The 15,374-nt window shown below is 40.8% G+C and overlaps 1 protein-coding gene across 1 annotated transcript in view; it reads left to right on the forward strand.

Annotated features, from left to right (window-relative positions):
• The window catches only part of ARL8B (ARF like GTPase 8B), a 48,824-nt gene extending 34,313 nt beyond the window's left edge, over positions 1–14,511 (forward strand). Inside the window, exons 2-7 of the mRNA XM_075552325.1 lie at positions 745–825; positions 1,868–1,941; positions 2,320–2,413; positions 5,946–6,013; positions 6,279–6,349; positions 12,414–14,511. Coding sequence (XP_075408440.1) covers positions 745–825; positions 1,868–1,941; positions 2,320–2,413; positions 5,946–6,013; positions 6,279–6,349; positions 12,414–12,463 — 438 coding nt within the window. The 3' untranslated portion in view covers positions 12,464–14,511. The remainder of the gene's footprint in view (positions 1–744; positions 826–1,867; positions 1,942–2,319; positions 2,414–5,945; positions 6,014–6,278; positions 6,350–12,413) is intronic.
• Positions 14,512–15,374: the final 863 nt, after the last annotated feature.

Genomic DNA, 15,374 nt, shown 5'->3' on the forward strand with positions numbered 1-15,374 from the left:
GTAATAAAACAGATTCCAGATAACTGGGCATTTTCATTATGAAAAGGGCCAGCAGATCCTGTACAGGAAAACATTTCCTTTTAGTCATATGTCATCATGGTGAAAAACTAGCATGCGAGCAGGATAATTATGCAAAAATCTTTTATAAGCCTGTTCAAAGAGAAGTGGGAAAGTAGCAGTGAATTTAATATTACAAAATGTTAAAAAATGAAAAATCTTCCATTTTCCAATTTTTTACTTTTGATTTTCTTCTGATTTGTATTTGAAAGTGTATGTGTAAGTGGGAAAATTTATGGATTTTTGTGTGTCTTTATAATAGGCAATGTCTTTTTTTAACTTAAGGAAATATGCTGTTTAAAACTACCGTATTTTCAAACTTCATTGTATAATGAAATAATGTGTCCTTGTATGAAGCAAAAGAATGCCTCTCTTCAAGAAAAAGAACTATATAAATAACATTGTGTACAGAGGAAGAAATGGTGTAGGACTGATTATAGTGATGAGTACAACTTTATATGACTGAACAAGTAAAGTGCATGATAGGTGAATTATACATCAATAAAACTGTTAGAAAAAAGAATTAGGGAGCATTTTCTTAAAACAGGTGGTTGGTTACCACAAGTACAAATACTAGTTAATTATTGAAATGGTTCAAATATAAAGTTGATGTTAGAACGCTTGGCCAAGTTTGTACCCCTTCATGAGCACGGATTAGTCTGATGTCGGGTGTTTTGTTTTGTTTAGTCAGGTCAGTTCAGTGAAGATATGATACCCACAGTGGGCTTCAACATGCGAAAAGTAACTAAAGGCAACGTCACAATTAAGGTACGTTGACTGCTATCTTTTTAAGTTTATTAGCATGTACAGCTAAGAATTTGTCTCTTCTCGTTATCACTTGCATACTTGCAGTTCTTAGCTAATGAGTGGGTGCTTTCCCAAAGAGGTTCTCTGATGGATCAAAACGTGCAAGTGTGGAAATGTTGTATGTGGCCCTTGAAAATCTGGGAAAAGATGGGTTAACAGTACTTTTTAAAACTTAGATGTTGCTCAGAAGTAAAAAATCCCAATTTCAGTGTATATATATATAAAGTGTGGTATGATATTATTTCATGAGTAATACATTGTAATAAAAGGTAATTTCTTGTTTATAGTGTTAATATGTATTAAGTTTAGGGAAGCAAATAACCACAATGCCGTTTCTCCTTCTTTTTAGTACTTAATCTAAAATGAACACGCTGAAACCGGAAAACATTAACTCATTGTTAAAACATAGTTTTCCTTTTAGAATGAGCTTGACAGATTTTCAGCATTGACTGTTTATTAGGGGTGGGTTTTGGCAGGGATGGGTAGTGTGGGGTGTTCAATAGATACTGGAACTTTATTATTCCTTTATCCTGAGTTTTCCTATTGCTATTTGGCCCAATTCTCTTCAGGAGCTATTCACGAAACACTTGTGAGTTAACTGGTTACCCAGTCATACATTAGTTCATTCTGAGCCCACTCTTGCTTACTGGGTAGGCATTCAAATCTGGATGCCCGTGGTTCTGGAGATTTTAAGTGTTATCATAAAGATACATATTTTCTCTATTAGGAATGTATTGGTTCACAGGCAAAGAAAGTATTATGCAAAAGCCTAATCTCTGCCCAAGCAGAATTTTAGTTCTAGTGTAAGCACATTCTATGTGGACTTCAGTCTTGAACATGGGTCTAAGAACTCCTGTTGGCAGCTCAAGGCTTTCAGAAGCTCGTTGGCTCTCCTGTGGTGCAAAGGGGCCTATCTGCCTCATCCTTTCTTTTCCCACTATCCTCCTCTCACTGTGATGTTGGAAATATTCTTTACTAAGAATTATCCTGTCTTGGTTTAAAGATCTGGGACATAGGTGGGCAACCTCGATTCAGGAGCATGTGGGAGCGGTACTGCAGAGGAGTCAACGCGATTGTGTGAGTACCTATCTAAAGTTAATAAAAGTTTCCCCCCAAAAGGGTTTTTCCTTACCAAGGCGCAGGTTTTCTCACTAGCTGTAACAATCTTTCTTAGGTATTTTCTTAGTGTAGTCTCATAACGAGATTAAAATTTTTCCATCAGAGAATGAGTTTTATTTGTCCTTGTTTATAGTTAAGATTTGAGGGATGTAAATGTTTTACTGTTTATTGTGTAGTAGCAAGAACAATCTAATGAAAAGTATGAAAACTGAGCTTTTATCAAAGGCTTAATTAAATATTCATTTTGCTTAATTTGGTGATGTAAATTGTAAGAAAAATTAAAAGTCCATAATAGTTGTGATTATCAAGACATATTTAGAGCACTTTTTTTTTTAGTTACATGATAGATGCTGCAGATCGTGAAAAAATAGAACCCTCCCGAAATGAACTACATAATCTTCTAGATAAACCACAGTTACAGGGAATCCCAGTAAGTATGGAAAGTATGTTTGTTTGTTTTTAATATATACAAATATACAGTTATGTTTGAAATTAGTAGAATGTCTTTTCTGTATTAAAATTTAGACCGTTTCCATTTATTGAGTATTTTTCAAAATACCAGGCCTTGTACTTTTTATTAATCTTTTCAACAAGTATCCAGCTCAATCACGGAGGTCCAATCCTGAATGGAAATGGATATGAACATAGTCCCTATCGTTGTAGCATCTATAATTTTTTTATAAATCATTTTATTGGGGCTCATACAACTCTTATCACAATCCATACATAATCAGTTGAGTAAAGCATCCTCATACATTCGTTGCACTCATCATTCTCAAAATTCGCCTTCCACTTGGAAGTGTTCCTGGAATCAGCTCATTTTCCTTTTTCCCCTCCCTCCCCCTCTCTTACCGCTCCCCCCTCCCTCATGAGCCCTTAATAATTTATAAATTATTATTTTATCTTATCTTACACTGCCCCGTGTCTCCCTTCACCCACCTTCATGTTGCCCATGGCCCAGAGAGGAGGTTATATGTAGATCCCTGAGATCGGTTCCCCCTCTCACCGTTGGTCTTGAGGGATTCCTAGATTCCCTGTTTCCAGATCCCTACTGCACCGCTGAGTGGCGTATATAATTTAACCAGAAAGCAGGTACTGTGGCGGCACGAATAATCTAGCTCTGCTAGCTGTTACCCAGAAGAGTCCGTGAGAGGAGAGCTTTGATCTAAGTTGGAGAGGGAGGGAGGGAGGATTCCAACAGGAAGTGATATTTGAGCTGAGCTCTAAAGGATGTGTAGGAATTAGTGGTGGTTGGAATGCAAGAGACTTTAGGCAGTGGCCAGCCCCTTGTTGCAGAAGGGAGCAGGACCGAGAGGCAGGCTTCAGTGACGCAGTCTTGGTGTTGGGGAGTGTGATGTGCCAGGCCAGGCCCCTAGGCCTGCCATTGGAAGAGGCCACCTGCTGCGCAGGACTTTGGGAAACTCTGGAAGTGTCTGAAGCCATTAGATTGTGATTTGATGACAGCACTCTCATTATTACCATTGCAGAAGGCTTGAAGTGGGGACATGGAGGACCATTTAGGAAGCTGTGACAATCGTCCTGGAGAATGATAGAGCCATGGAATGGGGTGATGGTGGACCAACTGAGGAGGAAGAAGCCAATTAGGAAGGTGTTGAGAGCACAAGAGCCAGAATTGGCCGTAGATTAAAGAAGGCGGGGGTGTAAAGAATAAGGTCTAGTTTCTCGCTTATGTACTTGCTGGAGGTTGTTGTTATTTGTTAAGCTGAGAAGACTGGGGAAAAAAACTCTTGATTGCCCGGTGCAACTTGAAGTTGGTGGTGTAATCTCCTCTTAGTAATAAACTTCGTTAAGATCACATGGTCTTTAGTAGTTGACCAGCCAGCATTTAAACATGTCTGACCTCCAAGCTGATTTTTTTTTCTTTCCCCTTATCATAAATAAAAGTCAGTCTTGTTAATCAACAGGGCTCTTAGTTACAAACAGTAAGAAGCTAATTGAAGCAGAATATTCAATGAATGAGACATACATTGAAGACATGTTTACCTGGTAGCTTGTAGAATCGCTAGGAAGGCTGCACAGCCATGCTGAGAAGAGAGGCCAGAACAAGGCCGGCTAAGCCTCTGTCAGGATCACACCCAGGATTGGTGGCTGTGTCTGATTGATTGGTTCTAGATTATGTGTCCGTGCTCTTACCCAGAGGAGGGCTGGGAAAGAAAGAATCGACAGAAGCAAATAGCTTAGGAGCCAGGTATATAAGGTTCAGATTTTACAAATAGAGGACACAGGTTAAGGTGCCAGCTGATCACAAAGAGAGTTAGCCAGTTAGTTACAGCTTGAGACCTGGAGCAACGGAAACAAGGGTGACAGGGAGTGAGTCAGTGAATGAAAGACAAGCTGACCATGGGCACTGAGATTCTGCTCTTGGCCCTCCCACTGGCCCTCATCTTGTTTAACCCCCACACCCACCTGCTCCCCTGGCAATCTGTGCCCTTGTCTCTGTCTCTTGTGCAAAGTTAAGTGTCTAGACCTATGTGAAATGGGATTGGATGTCTGGTGGGGAGGAGGATGGTATTAGTGAGAGAAATAGGTGGGATGGGGTGAACATGATGTGTGCTTGGAAGAGGCTGAAGCTAAAAATTCTTGGAAAGCACTGACTTAAGAATATGGCTGTGATCCATTCAGTTATATGTATTCATGTTCTTTGTTTTCCGTGTCCATGGCTGTAAGGACATTATTCCTTGGCAGGGTAGGAAGGGTGGTCTTTTGGAAAGGCCACCGTAGCGCTCTTTTTCAGAATGTGCCTAGCACTTAGGGATAGCACTTACTCAGTCCATGTCTGCAGGATGCAAGCGCGAGCCCAAACTCTACCTTCATCTTAGGATAGTTATCAATCAATGGTATTTTATAGAATATAACCTGGATTTTTAAATGTATTTATGTGACGGTGACTCTGTCAGGTAAGTGTTAGACTGTTAGTCACAAGGTCAACAGTGCAACCCCAGCAGCTGCTCTGTGGAAGAAGAATGATGCTCCTATAAAGATCTACAGCCTCTGTGATAAGAATGGGAACCTGCTTACTGGCAGGTGTGTTGGGTTTGGGTTGTGACTTGTAGTTCATAAAAATGTTTCCCCACTCCCCTTGGTTCTTAAGATTGTTTTCATATTTTGGCAAATGCTTGTTAGTATCAGAAGACATAGCATAGACTTCCAAAATCTCTCCCTGCCATCAAATTAGTAGTGACTGTAAGGTCAGAGAAGTGCCCCTGTGGGTTTCCAAGACTGTCACTCTTCTTGGGAATAGAAAGCCTCGTCTTTCTCCTGGAGAGCAGCTGGTGACTTAGAGCTGCTAGCTTTGTGATTAGCAGCCCAGTGCATGACCACTGCACTACCGGGCCTTAAAGCAACTTAAATAGAAATTGGCAGTTGCAAATTGAATGACGACTATAAACAAACCCACCCCCTGCCCTGCCCCCATGGTAGTCAGAATAATTTAAATCACTCTAATTAGTATTAGTTTCTCTTTCTCAGGAGCCCTACTGGTGTAGTGATGACACCTTGGGCTATATATAATCCAAAAAGTGAGCAATTCAAACCACCAGCCACTCTGAGGGAGAATGAAGGGCTTTCTGTTCCTGTATGAGTCGGCATTGACTCAATGGCAGTGCGTTGTTTAGTTTTAACTCTGACTATATATAGCAAGTATGGTTAGGTAAATACTAATTAGAATGATTAAATTATCTGACAAGCCACTAGTCTTACAAATCTGCTTTTAAAATCTGCGTCACATGATGACATCTACCGTTTTAGCATCAACTGATACCAAAGCCCAAAAAAACCATGATCGCTCACAGTGACCCTGTAGAACAGGGTAGAACTGCTCCTGTGAGTGTCTGAGACTTAGAAGTCTTTACAGGAGATACCAAAATGGCGCTAATTGTTAAAACAAGTTCTTTACATAGAATTTTACTCTTAATGTTTTGTTTTGTTTTGTTGTTTTTAAGGTGCTAGTACTTGGAAACAAGAGAGATCTTCCCAATGCCTTGGATGAGAAACAGCTAATTGAAAAAATGTATGTCTTAAGAATGAATGAAAACATTTTTAGAAATTGGTTCTAAACATTTTGTTCGTAATTTTAATTGCTTAACAACATCGTATTTTATTTTTTAGTAATAAGTGTGGGTAGGATATTACCTAGATAAAATTGTTCTATTAGGATTTTTGTAGTTTAAAATAATTTCCTGTTTATTAGTAAAAAATGACCAGTAAAATTGAGCAGTGAAAAGTATGACAAATTTTTTAAGTACAGACTTATTCTTTAAATCTGCTCCTTATAGGAATCTGTCTGCGATTCAGGATAGAGAAATTTGCTGCTATTCAATTTCTTGCAAAGAAAAGGATAATATAGGTAAGTAATGACTGGTATTATGGGAAACAGTGAATATCATTGGAAGGCATTTCTAATGTCTTTTTATAAAATATTGTGTCTTCAATGAGCACTTGTAAAAAGCTAATTAAGTTCCTTTATCAATTTTTAAACATTTTATTAGGGGCTCATACAACTCATCACAATCCATACAGCCATCATTTGTGTAAATCACATTTGTACATTCATTGCCCTTATCATTCTCAAAACATTTGCTCTCCACTTAAGACCTTGGCATCGGCTCCTCATTTTTTTCCCCTTTCTCACCACTCCCCCCTCCCTCATGAACCCTTGATAATTTATAAATTATTATTTTGTCATATCTTATACTGTCCGATGTCTCCCTTCACCCACTTTCCTAGTGTCCATCTTCCCAGGGAGGAGGTTATATGTAGATTCTTGTAATCGTTTCTTCCTTTCCATCCTACGCTCCCTCTACCCTCCGGTATCCCCACTCTCAGCACTGGTCCTGAAGGGATCATCTGTCCTGGATTCCCTGTGTTTCCAGATCCTATCTGTACCATTGTACATCCTCTGGTCTAGCCAGATTTGTAAGGTAGAATTGGGATCATGATAGTGGGTGGGGAGGAAGCATTTAGGAATTAGAGGAAAGTTGTGTTTCATCATTGCTACAGTGTACCCTGACTGGCTCATCTCCTCTCCACGACCCTTTTGTAAGGGGATGTCCAGTTGCCTACAGATGGGTTTTGGGTCCCCAATCTGCACTCCCCCTCATTCACAATGAAACCTGGTGATCACACAGGCTGGTGTGCTTCTTCCATGTGGGCTTTGTTGTTTCTGAGCTAGATGGCTGCTTGTTTACCTTTAAGACCTCAGCTGCTATATCTTTTGATAGTCAAGCACCATCAGCTTTCTTCACCTCATTTGTTTATGCACACATTTGTCTTCCACGATCATATCAGGGATGTGAACACACAATGATATGATTTTGTTCTTTGATGCCTGATAACTGATCCCTTAAGCACCTTGTGATCACACAGGCTGGTGTGCTTCCATGTGGTTTTTGTTGCTTCTGAGCTAGATAGCCACTTGGTTATCTTGAAGTCTTTAAGATCCTAGACGCTATATCTTTTGATAGCCGGGTACCATCAGCTTTCTTCATCACATTTGCTTATGCACCCTCTTTGTCTTCAGTTATCCTATCAGGAAGGTGAGCATCATGGAATGCCAGTTTAATAGAACAAACTATTCTTGCACTGAGGGAGTACTTGAGTGGAAGCCCAATGTCCATCTGATACCTTAATACTCGACCTATAAATATATGCACATAGATCTATTTTCTCATCTTCATATATAAATATATTTATATATGTCCTTTGCTTCTTAGTTCTTCCCTGTATTTCCTTTTACTTTCCTCTTGTCCCACTGTCAAGCTCAACCTTCATTTGGGTTTCAGTAATTCCTCTCGGTTACATTACTCTTGATGACACCCTACCAGGCCTCCTACACCCTCCTCACCACCGATTTGGATCACTTGTTGTTCCCTTGTCCCTGGGTTTGTTAACACCACTTCCTTTTCTCCCCCTCTCCCATGTCTCCCACGGAACCGTCAGTCCCGCTGTTTTCCCCTCCAGATTGTTCATCCAGCCTATTTTATTTAGACAGCCCTGCGGAGATACTAACATGCACAAAAACAAGACAGAACAAAACAATGCAACAAAAGAAAACAAAAAGCCAATGGCAAACAAACAAACAAAAACAGTAACGAAAAAGAAAAACCTGTAGTTCGTTTAAGGACTGTTTGTTGGCCTTTAGGAGTGTCTTCTGGTCTATTCTGATGGGGTGCCAAGCTCCGGCCCCAAAGTTCCCTGGGGACTTCGTTGCTCTGCTCATCTTGCTGTTCTGTTGCATGCCCTTAGTGTTTTGCCTCTGTGTGGTGGGATCAGATTGGGCTCTGTTCCCACACTGTGTCTTCAGTGTTGTCCCCTGTGGGGATATGGGTCAGTGAGGGACGTCGGGTCTTATAGTGGGGCTGGCCGTATGGTCCTCTCTGTGCATTGGCTTCTCTGAAGAGGAATCTCATCCTCAAGGCTTGGTTGGCCAGGATGTGCTCCACTCTCTCTTCCACCCACTTCATTTGCTCCTGTGTGCTCTGATCAGACATGTCCCTCTCCCTGCGCTGCAGCTTCAGTGCTGTCCTCTTAAATAAATTCTTCTGGGGGGAGGGGCTGGTGTCCATGTAGTTGAGATTGGGGCCGGCCCCTCAGACCTCTCCACTGGTTCCCTACTCCCCTTTATTAATTTTTATATACATCATTCCATGCTGTTTGTTATGGCTAATGTTTCTTAATGGATTATTCTCCTTGTTTAAGTAACTTTCTTGTAAGGGGTCCTCCTATTGCCTCAGGAAAAAAGTGTAGACATAGTACTTTTTGATTCACTAGATACAACTTCTTGAATCTGCTCCATGCTCCGTAAAGAATAAATGCAATAAACCCATGAAATTGAGCATTATGTGATAATTAAGTTTTGTAGAGCTAATGTCCAGTTGTGCCTTATAACAAAATGACATTTTACAAACATGAAAGGCACTAGCAATTTTTCATTTATTGAACCAATATCTTAATGCAATATGTTTGTACTATGTTGCAGATATTTCTACAAATACTCTTTATCTATTTAATGCCCTTGAAAGACTACATCTGCATGTCCTAACTTTAGTCATTTGCTTAACATGGTAAGAGATGATTTAATAAGCAAAGTGTATTGGACCCCCTGTGCAGAGCACACAAAAGCGAAGTAAATGAAAATTCAAGGAAATAGTCCCAAGTAACAATGGACCACACAGACCCCATCCTTCACTGTCTTTGAAACCAGAACGAGATGGTACCTGGCTACTACTATTGACTTCTCTGAAAGGGATCAACAGGGGTATTTCTTGGTGGATTAGGAGAGAAATGTGGACCAACGCTCACAATAATTTTTTTTTTAAAGAATAGAGACCAAGTTTACTAGTCTGATAGAGATGGGGAAAGCCCCCAAGACTACAACCCTGGAATTGAAATCACTCCATTGCTTAGCTTTCAACTGAGCTGTAAAAGCAAATAAGTTGAACAGTAACATCAAGGATGATTCACTCCCCAGAACCGTCAGTGATTTGAAACCCAGAGGGCAGCATTTGTCCGGCGATAAAGTTCAGTGGGCAGGAGGGGTAGGAAAAGTAGACAAAGGGATGTGGTTAAACATACACGGGACTGTGTTTACTCTCACAAAACTTGATATGCAGGAGTTGTTAGGTGGAAAGCCAATATGCTCTGGAAACTTTCACCACAATTACCGTTTTACAAAATGAATTTAACGTTTATTTAAAAATTTCTTTTATGCTTAAGCTGTCCTCGTTTTTAATTTTCCATACAAGTTAGCAAAATTAACCTTTGATTTTAAAACTTGGTGTCTTTCATTATCTATAGTGATGGACAGTTTTTCTCAGTAACATTTCTTCAGTGAACCTTCCTATGATTATTTCTGATGAACAATAAGTGGAAACTTAAGAAATACCAAAGAATCCCAAAAAGTTTTTTAAATGATCTATTCTAATGTTTTGCTATGCTTTGCTGTTGGAAATGAATATAATTGTATGTCAGCATGTCGTGAATGTGTGCCATGCTATGTGGAAGGTTGACCTACATATCCTTTCTCCAGCTGTGTCACACGAGTGTGATTTGTCAGGGCGTTGCAGAGTGGAAATACCTTTTTGATCGTTTTTGCCAGTTTCCTTTGGCCCATGTCTTGGTGTTACCAAAAGGAACTACTTTCAGCTCTTGGGAAAACATTGTTTTTGGAACTGACTCACTAAAAGGTTATGTACAAGATCCATAGAAATTAATTTTTGTAGTTTGATAAAAGTGTATTGGAAATAAAGTATAATTAGTAGTGCCCAAATCGTTTTAAAGGTATTCTGATGATGTTCTTTTAGCCTTCGCTCAGTACTCATTGATTGGTTAATTCCAGCCTATAGTCCTCACAGGTCTTGCCCCAGTTAGGCTTCCAGGAACTCAAAAGGGCTGGGTTGTCCTGGCCGATTCTAGGCTTCCTTGAAAGGCCTCTCAAGCCTTAGTCGTACCAAGCCCTACTTTGTTGTTAGTGGACACCAATTTTTATCTGTTAAATGAATAAAGCAAGTGACATGTAGCACTGGTACCTCTTAGCTTGAGGACAGACTGTTCAAGTATTTATAGTTACTTAGATTTTATTTAAAATTCTTTGTAGTTGCTATGCATTTTAACATTCTGTATAATTCTGTATAGTTTCTGTAGCTTACCATCCTTGTTACATATTGAAATTTACCTCCAAGAAAACATTTATTAACTTTAATACCAGTGGTTTACCACACCAAACCCACTGTCATCTGACTCATTGCAACAACCATGTAGGCCAATGGTTTCCTGTCTATAAATCTTTGTGGAAACAGACTCTGCCTCATCTTTTTCCCACAGTTCAAACCCCTTTAACCCACAACATACTGAGACTCCTAAACCAAAATCAAACCCACTGCCATTGAATTAATTCCACCTGAGACTTTAAATCTTGGGAATAAACAGCCTCATTCATCTTCCATAGAGCAACTGGTGGGTTTGAACCACTACCCTTGTGATTAGCAACCCATCGCTTAACCAACAGCACCTCTGATGTTCCCAGTGGTTCTCATTTGGGGATCTTCTTTTCTGAGAGAAAATTTTGGTAATGTTTAGAGGCATTTTTGGTTGCCCTCTTGAGGGAACTGATGCTGGTATCTATTGGGCAAAGGCCGGATGCACATCATACAGCCCCCACAGTGAAGTCTGCAACTCACAATGTCAATAGTTGGAATGCTAACCACAAGGTCAGCAGCTCCAAATCACTGGCTGTTCCATAGGAGAAAGGCCAGATTTTGTACCCCTACAGTTAAAGCCTCAGAAATCCACGAGAGCAGTTCTGCCTGCCCCCTGAAGGGTCTCTGTGAGTTGGCATCAAGTCAATGACCGTGAGTTTGAGTTTTGTTTGGACATCAAGGGGAATCATGCTGGTATCTAATGGGTCTTAAGTTTTCTAAATTAGGAAAGAAAAAAAGCTTTCAGAGACAGAAAAAAGTCCTCAGAAAATTTTCTGTCTTAATAAAACTAGCCAATACCTACCTGAGCAAAATCTTGTGAGCTCATTTATGTGGGAAATGCATCAAAGCTGCTGAGGGTGCTGTTACTGGAGTCTGGACTTCAGGGCTTGCTAGAGGTCACTAGTCATCCAGACCTGTCACCCCCAGTTTTGTTAAGTTTGGAATTCCTAGTTCACTTCAAGTATTACCACAGCCAAGGAAATGAATCTGCTCTCACTAGATTCAAAACAGATCATTTTTAGATTAGAATGCCTCTTTATATATATGAAGCAAGAAATGCTGCCAAATGGATAAGACTTCCTGGATAATCAAGTCCCAAACGGGGGTGGGGAAGTGGAGGGTCCTTCCAGCATCGAGTAGTAAAATGCCCCACAGAGCCCAGGATAGCGATTGCCACGCCCCGGTGTCAGTCGAGCAAAGTGTAGAATGCCCCGTGTGGTGTAGGTAGTCTGTGATGGCCCACGTCCTCATTCCTGGGCCGGAGTTTCCCTCAGCCACATGCACCCAGCGTTCCGCATCATGTTGTGCTTTTGTTTCTCCTTTGCTTTGGCTCTTTCTTTTACGTGGCGTTCTGTGGGGCTGCTTACACCAGACTCATGGTTACTGTATCATACTAGACTAAAATTCCTCATAGAATGGATTCTCCATTTCTTTACATTCCTGACCCCTCACACACCACACCTGATCATATTAGAAGTCGGTACATTTCTTAATGCCTAAAGGACAATACAAAACATTGTAATTTTAAAATTCGTGTAAAATCCTTGAAGCTGAGGGTGAGTCATGTAGAGCAGATTCAGAGACACTGGAGGTGAGCACATAACAACGCTAGTCGTGTTTTCTAGCTAGCACCGTCAGTTGGTTTAATGTTTGTTTCTTAACTCTGGTTTATTAACACTTTGACATTTCCCTCTCCTCTTTCCCCGTCTCTAGATATCACACTTCAGTGGCTTATTCAACATTCAAAATCTAGAAGAAGCTGAAGCACCTTCTGACGTCTTCCAGTCCTTCTTGGCTCTAATCCTAGAATTATCGTCCGTTCCTTTGAAGTACTTCCCAAGATATGGTCCTTCCTAAACCCAAGAAATTGCCTTTTTTCCAGAGTTTATTTCTCATATGCACTGCTGGAGATGTATATCCCTAATCTGTCATAAAGAATCAGCTAGAGTTGTCGTGATAAGGTCAGCGCACGCGCGCGCGCACACACACACACACACACACACTTTTGACCATCTTAAATCAAGAAGATTGCATATTTCTGCTCTGGTCTTTCTGGGCCAGATTTTTATATTGATTTCCAGTAAATGTCTATCTGATATTTAATTGTAGAGTGCAGTAGCTTACTGCTGACAGTGACCTGAGACAGCATGAAGTTTCTAGTGACACACACAGTATTTAGAAACATTTAGGCCTGGTTTGTGTGGGATGAAAACATGATGTGTATCTTATCTCAAATGCATGTGACATGTATAATTACACCTTAGAAATTTAAAGATGGTCTGTGAGGCGGGAGCAGAGACATCAGATCAATGTTGTTGGTTCCTTGCTCTGGTGAGAAATTTGCTGGTGATACTGAAAGTCCTTTTACTCTCTGAAGAGTCGTCACCAGAGCGCAGTTGAGGATATGGGAGGAGCCAAGGCATGCTGTTTTGCATTTGTCCACATCATCACGTTGGTCTTTTTTCCCCTTCCTCGTTCAACACACTTTTTTAAGCGGTTGGGAATTGCTGATTTTCTCAGAAGCTTTCATGAATCCAGAGCATTCCAGCCAATTTAATAAAACCCATAAGGACTGTCAGACTATTCCAACACTTGCCCCTCTCGTCATTTAACCAGTGCTGCTGCATGACGCGCTAACTTCGGGCGTTTATACCCAATCATAAATACAGTGGACTTTCAGTACAGACGACACTTAGAGATAAATACAGAGCCTTGCTTTTCTCTCTCACTGATAGAGGTTTGGGCACTCGGTTATCTGGTGCCATTAGTTACGTTGTTTTCTGTGACAGCACTAGCCCTGCCTGCTTTATTTGACATAGTCCCACACCATGTCTACAGGCTGCTGATTGTCTGCTTCTAGCACACGGAGACAAATGAAAATATTTTGTAGCTTAGTGAGCTCCACGTACATAAAGGGACAAAAGGGTTCATTGCACTGTCACCCACCAAAGCAACTTCTGCGTTGCCTCACCCTGCGGGTGATTCTCTGTCCTTTTGTCAAGCCCCACCTAGATCATATACTCATTGCTAAACATGTTAAGCACTCGGTGTGTAGTAGGTACTATGTTCTTTAAGAAACTCCAGACTGCCATGGCCTTAAAATCATCTGTACAAGATGCCGTACTGCACAACACAGGCACTACTTGTTTGCTTCCAGGCAGCATTTGTATGAGGAGACTACTCGGGGCTTTTACAATTCTGTTCTTATTCTTTGGCGCATGTAGCTTACTTCCCCAGTGGGATGGATGGGTCTGTAAACAGAGTGTTACTTCAGCTTGCTACTATAAGTCAACATGGTCGCTGTGAACCAGTACGGAGATTGTGGCAACTTGGCTGTGCTACAAGGAGAAATAGGAACAAGAATGTATGACCATGTGGGAACTGCTTAGGTTTGTTAATTGACCTTAAAGTGTTTGTGTGTTCATTGCTTTCAGCATCTCAAGACACCCAAACACTAGTATCAACCGTTTCCTCCGCGTTAACCTCTGCATGTGAAAATTTGACAGTTAACTAAACTTTGTAAATACGTGAATTTTTTTTAAGTGGATGCATTCATGTTTTTCTTTTTGTCTGTTTACTGCTCTTCTTAGCTTTATTCAATAAACTTGCATTTTGAGGGTTGTATATTGGCAATTTGAACTTAAATGTACATCATGATGGAAGGTGCTGTCTTTATTGGAAGGGATGGAAAGACAAAGTGAACAGGAGGGTCTGTAGACCGTGTGCTAGAAAGACATCAGCACAGCCCTCTTTGAGATTGGGGCCTATGGGCGAGGTAAAATAGAAATAAACTTTTAAAATAGCCACAGAATTGATATGTGATCTTTTTTTTTTTTTTTGGTGGATGGGGTGGGTGGGTGGGAGACACTACCACTGTGAGCTGTCATGATACACCAAATTTATGAGCAAGTGGGAAGAGCATTTTATAATCCAGTTGTTTAAAAATCTCACCAAAACCCTACTAATAAACTAATGACAAAACTTGCCTGTTTACTGCCTTCAGTTGGCTTCTGATAGTGGCAGGTTTCTGGGTAAAACATTTGCCCTGTTTTACTAGTATGCTACCCTAGAAGGGAGCGTTTATCTTATCGAAGCTATTGGACACAGGATTTTGTGTATTTCTATTTAAAATATTTCAACGTGGCTTTCTGTCTACATCAGTGGTTCTCCACCTTCCTAATGGTGGGACCCTTTAATACAGTTCCTGATGTGGTGGCCCCCACCAACCATAAAATTATTTTCATTACTTCATAATTAATTTTGCTACTGTTGTGAATCGGGCAACCCCTGTGAAAGGGTCATTGACCGCCAAAGGCGTCACCCGCACTGGTTGAGAACTGCTGCTCTACATGAATACTTACTGTCTGAGTTACCTAGTCATAAGCCAACAAACAGTTGTGCTTTGTGGTTCGGGAGGTTGGAACACCAAATGGAGTGTGGATTCCAGGAGAGGACGCCTCTGTCCTTGGTCTAGGGGCTACCCAGCGCACCGGCTCCAGGCCCAAAGGGTGAGCTCTGCTGCCTGGTCTTTCTTTGTTGCGTGGGTCATTCTGTTGGCGTCTATCTCCTTTCATCTGAAAGATAAAGGTGATGTGGGCCATCTCTCTGAGGAGATGCCCTTTAAGCTGATTGGCTGCTCATAGTGGCTCTCAGTATGAGGTTGTATAAATGCCC

This window comes from Tenrec ecaudatus, chromosome 6 (genome assembly GCF_050624435.1).
Source record: "Tenrec ecaudatus isolate mTenEca1 chromosome 6, mTenEca1.hap1, whole genome shotgun sequence".
NCBI classification, from domain to species: Eukaryota; Metazoa; Chordata; class Mammalia; order Afrosoricida; family Tenrecidae; genus Tenrec; species Tenrec ecaudatus.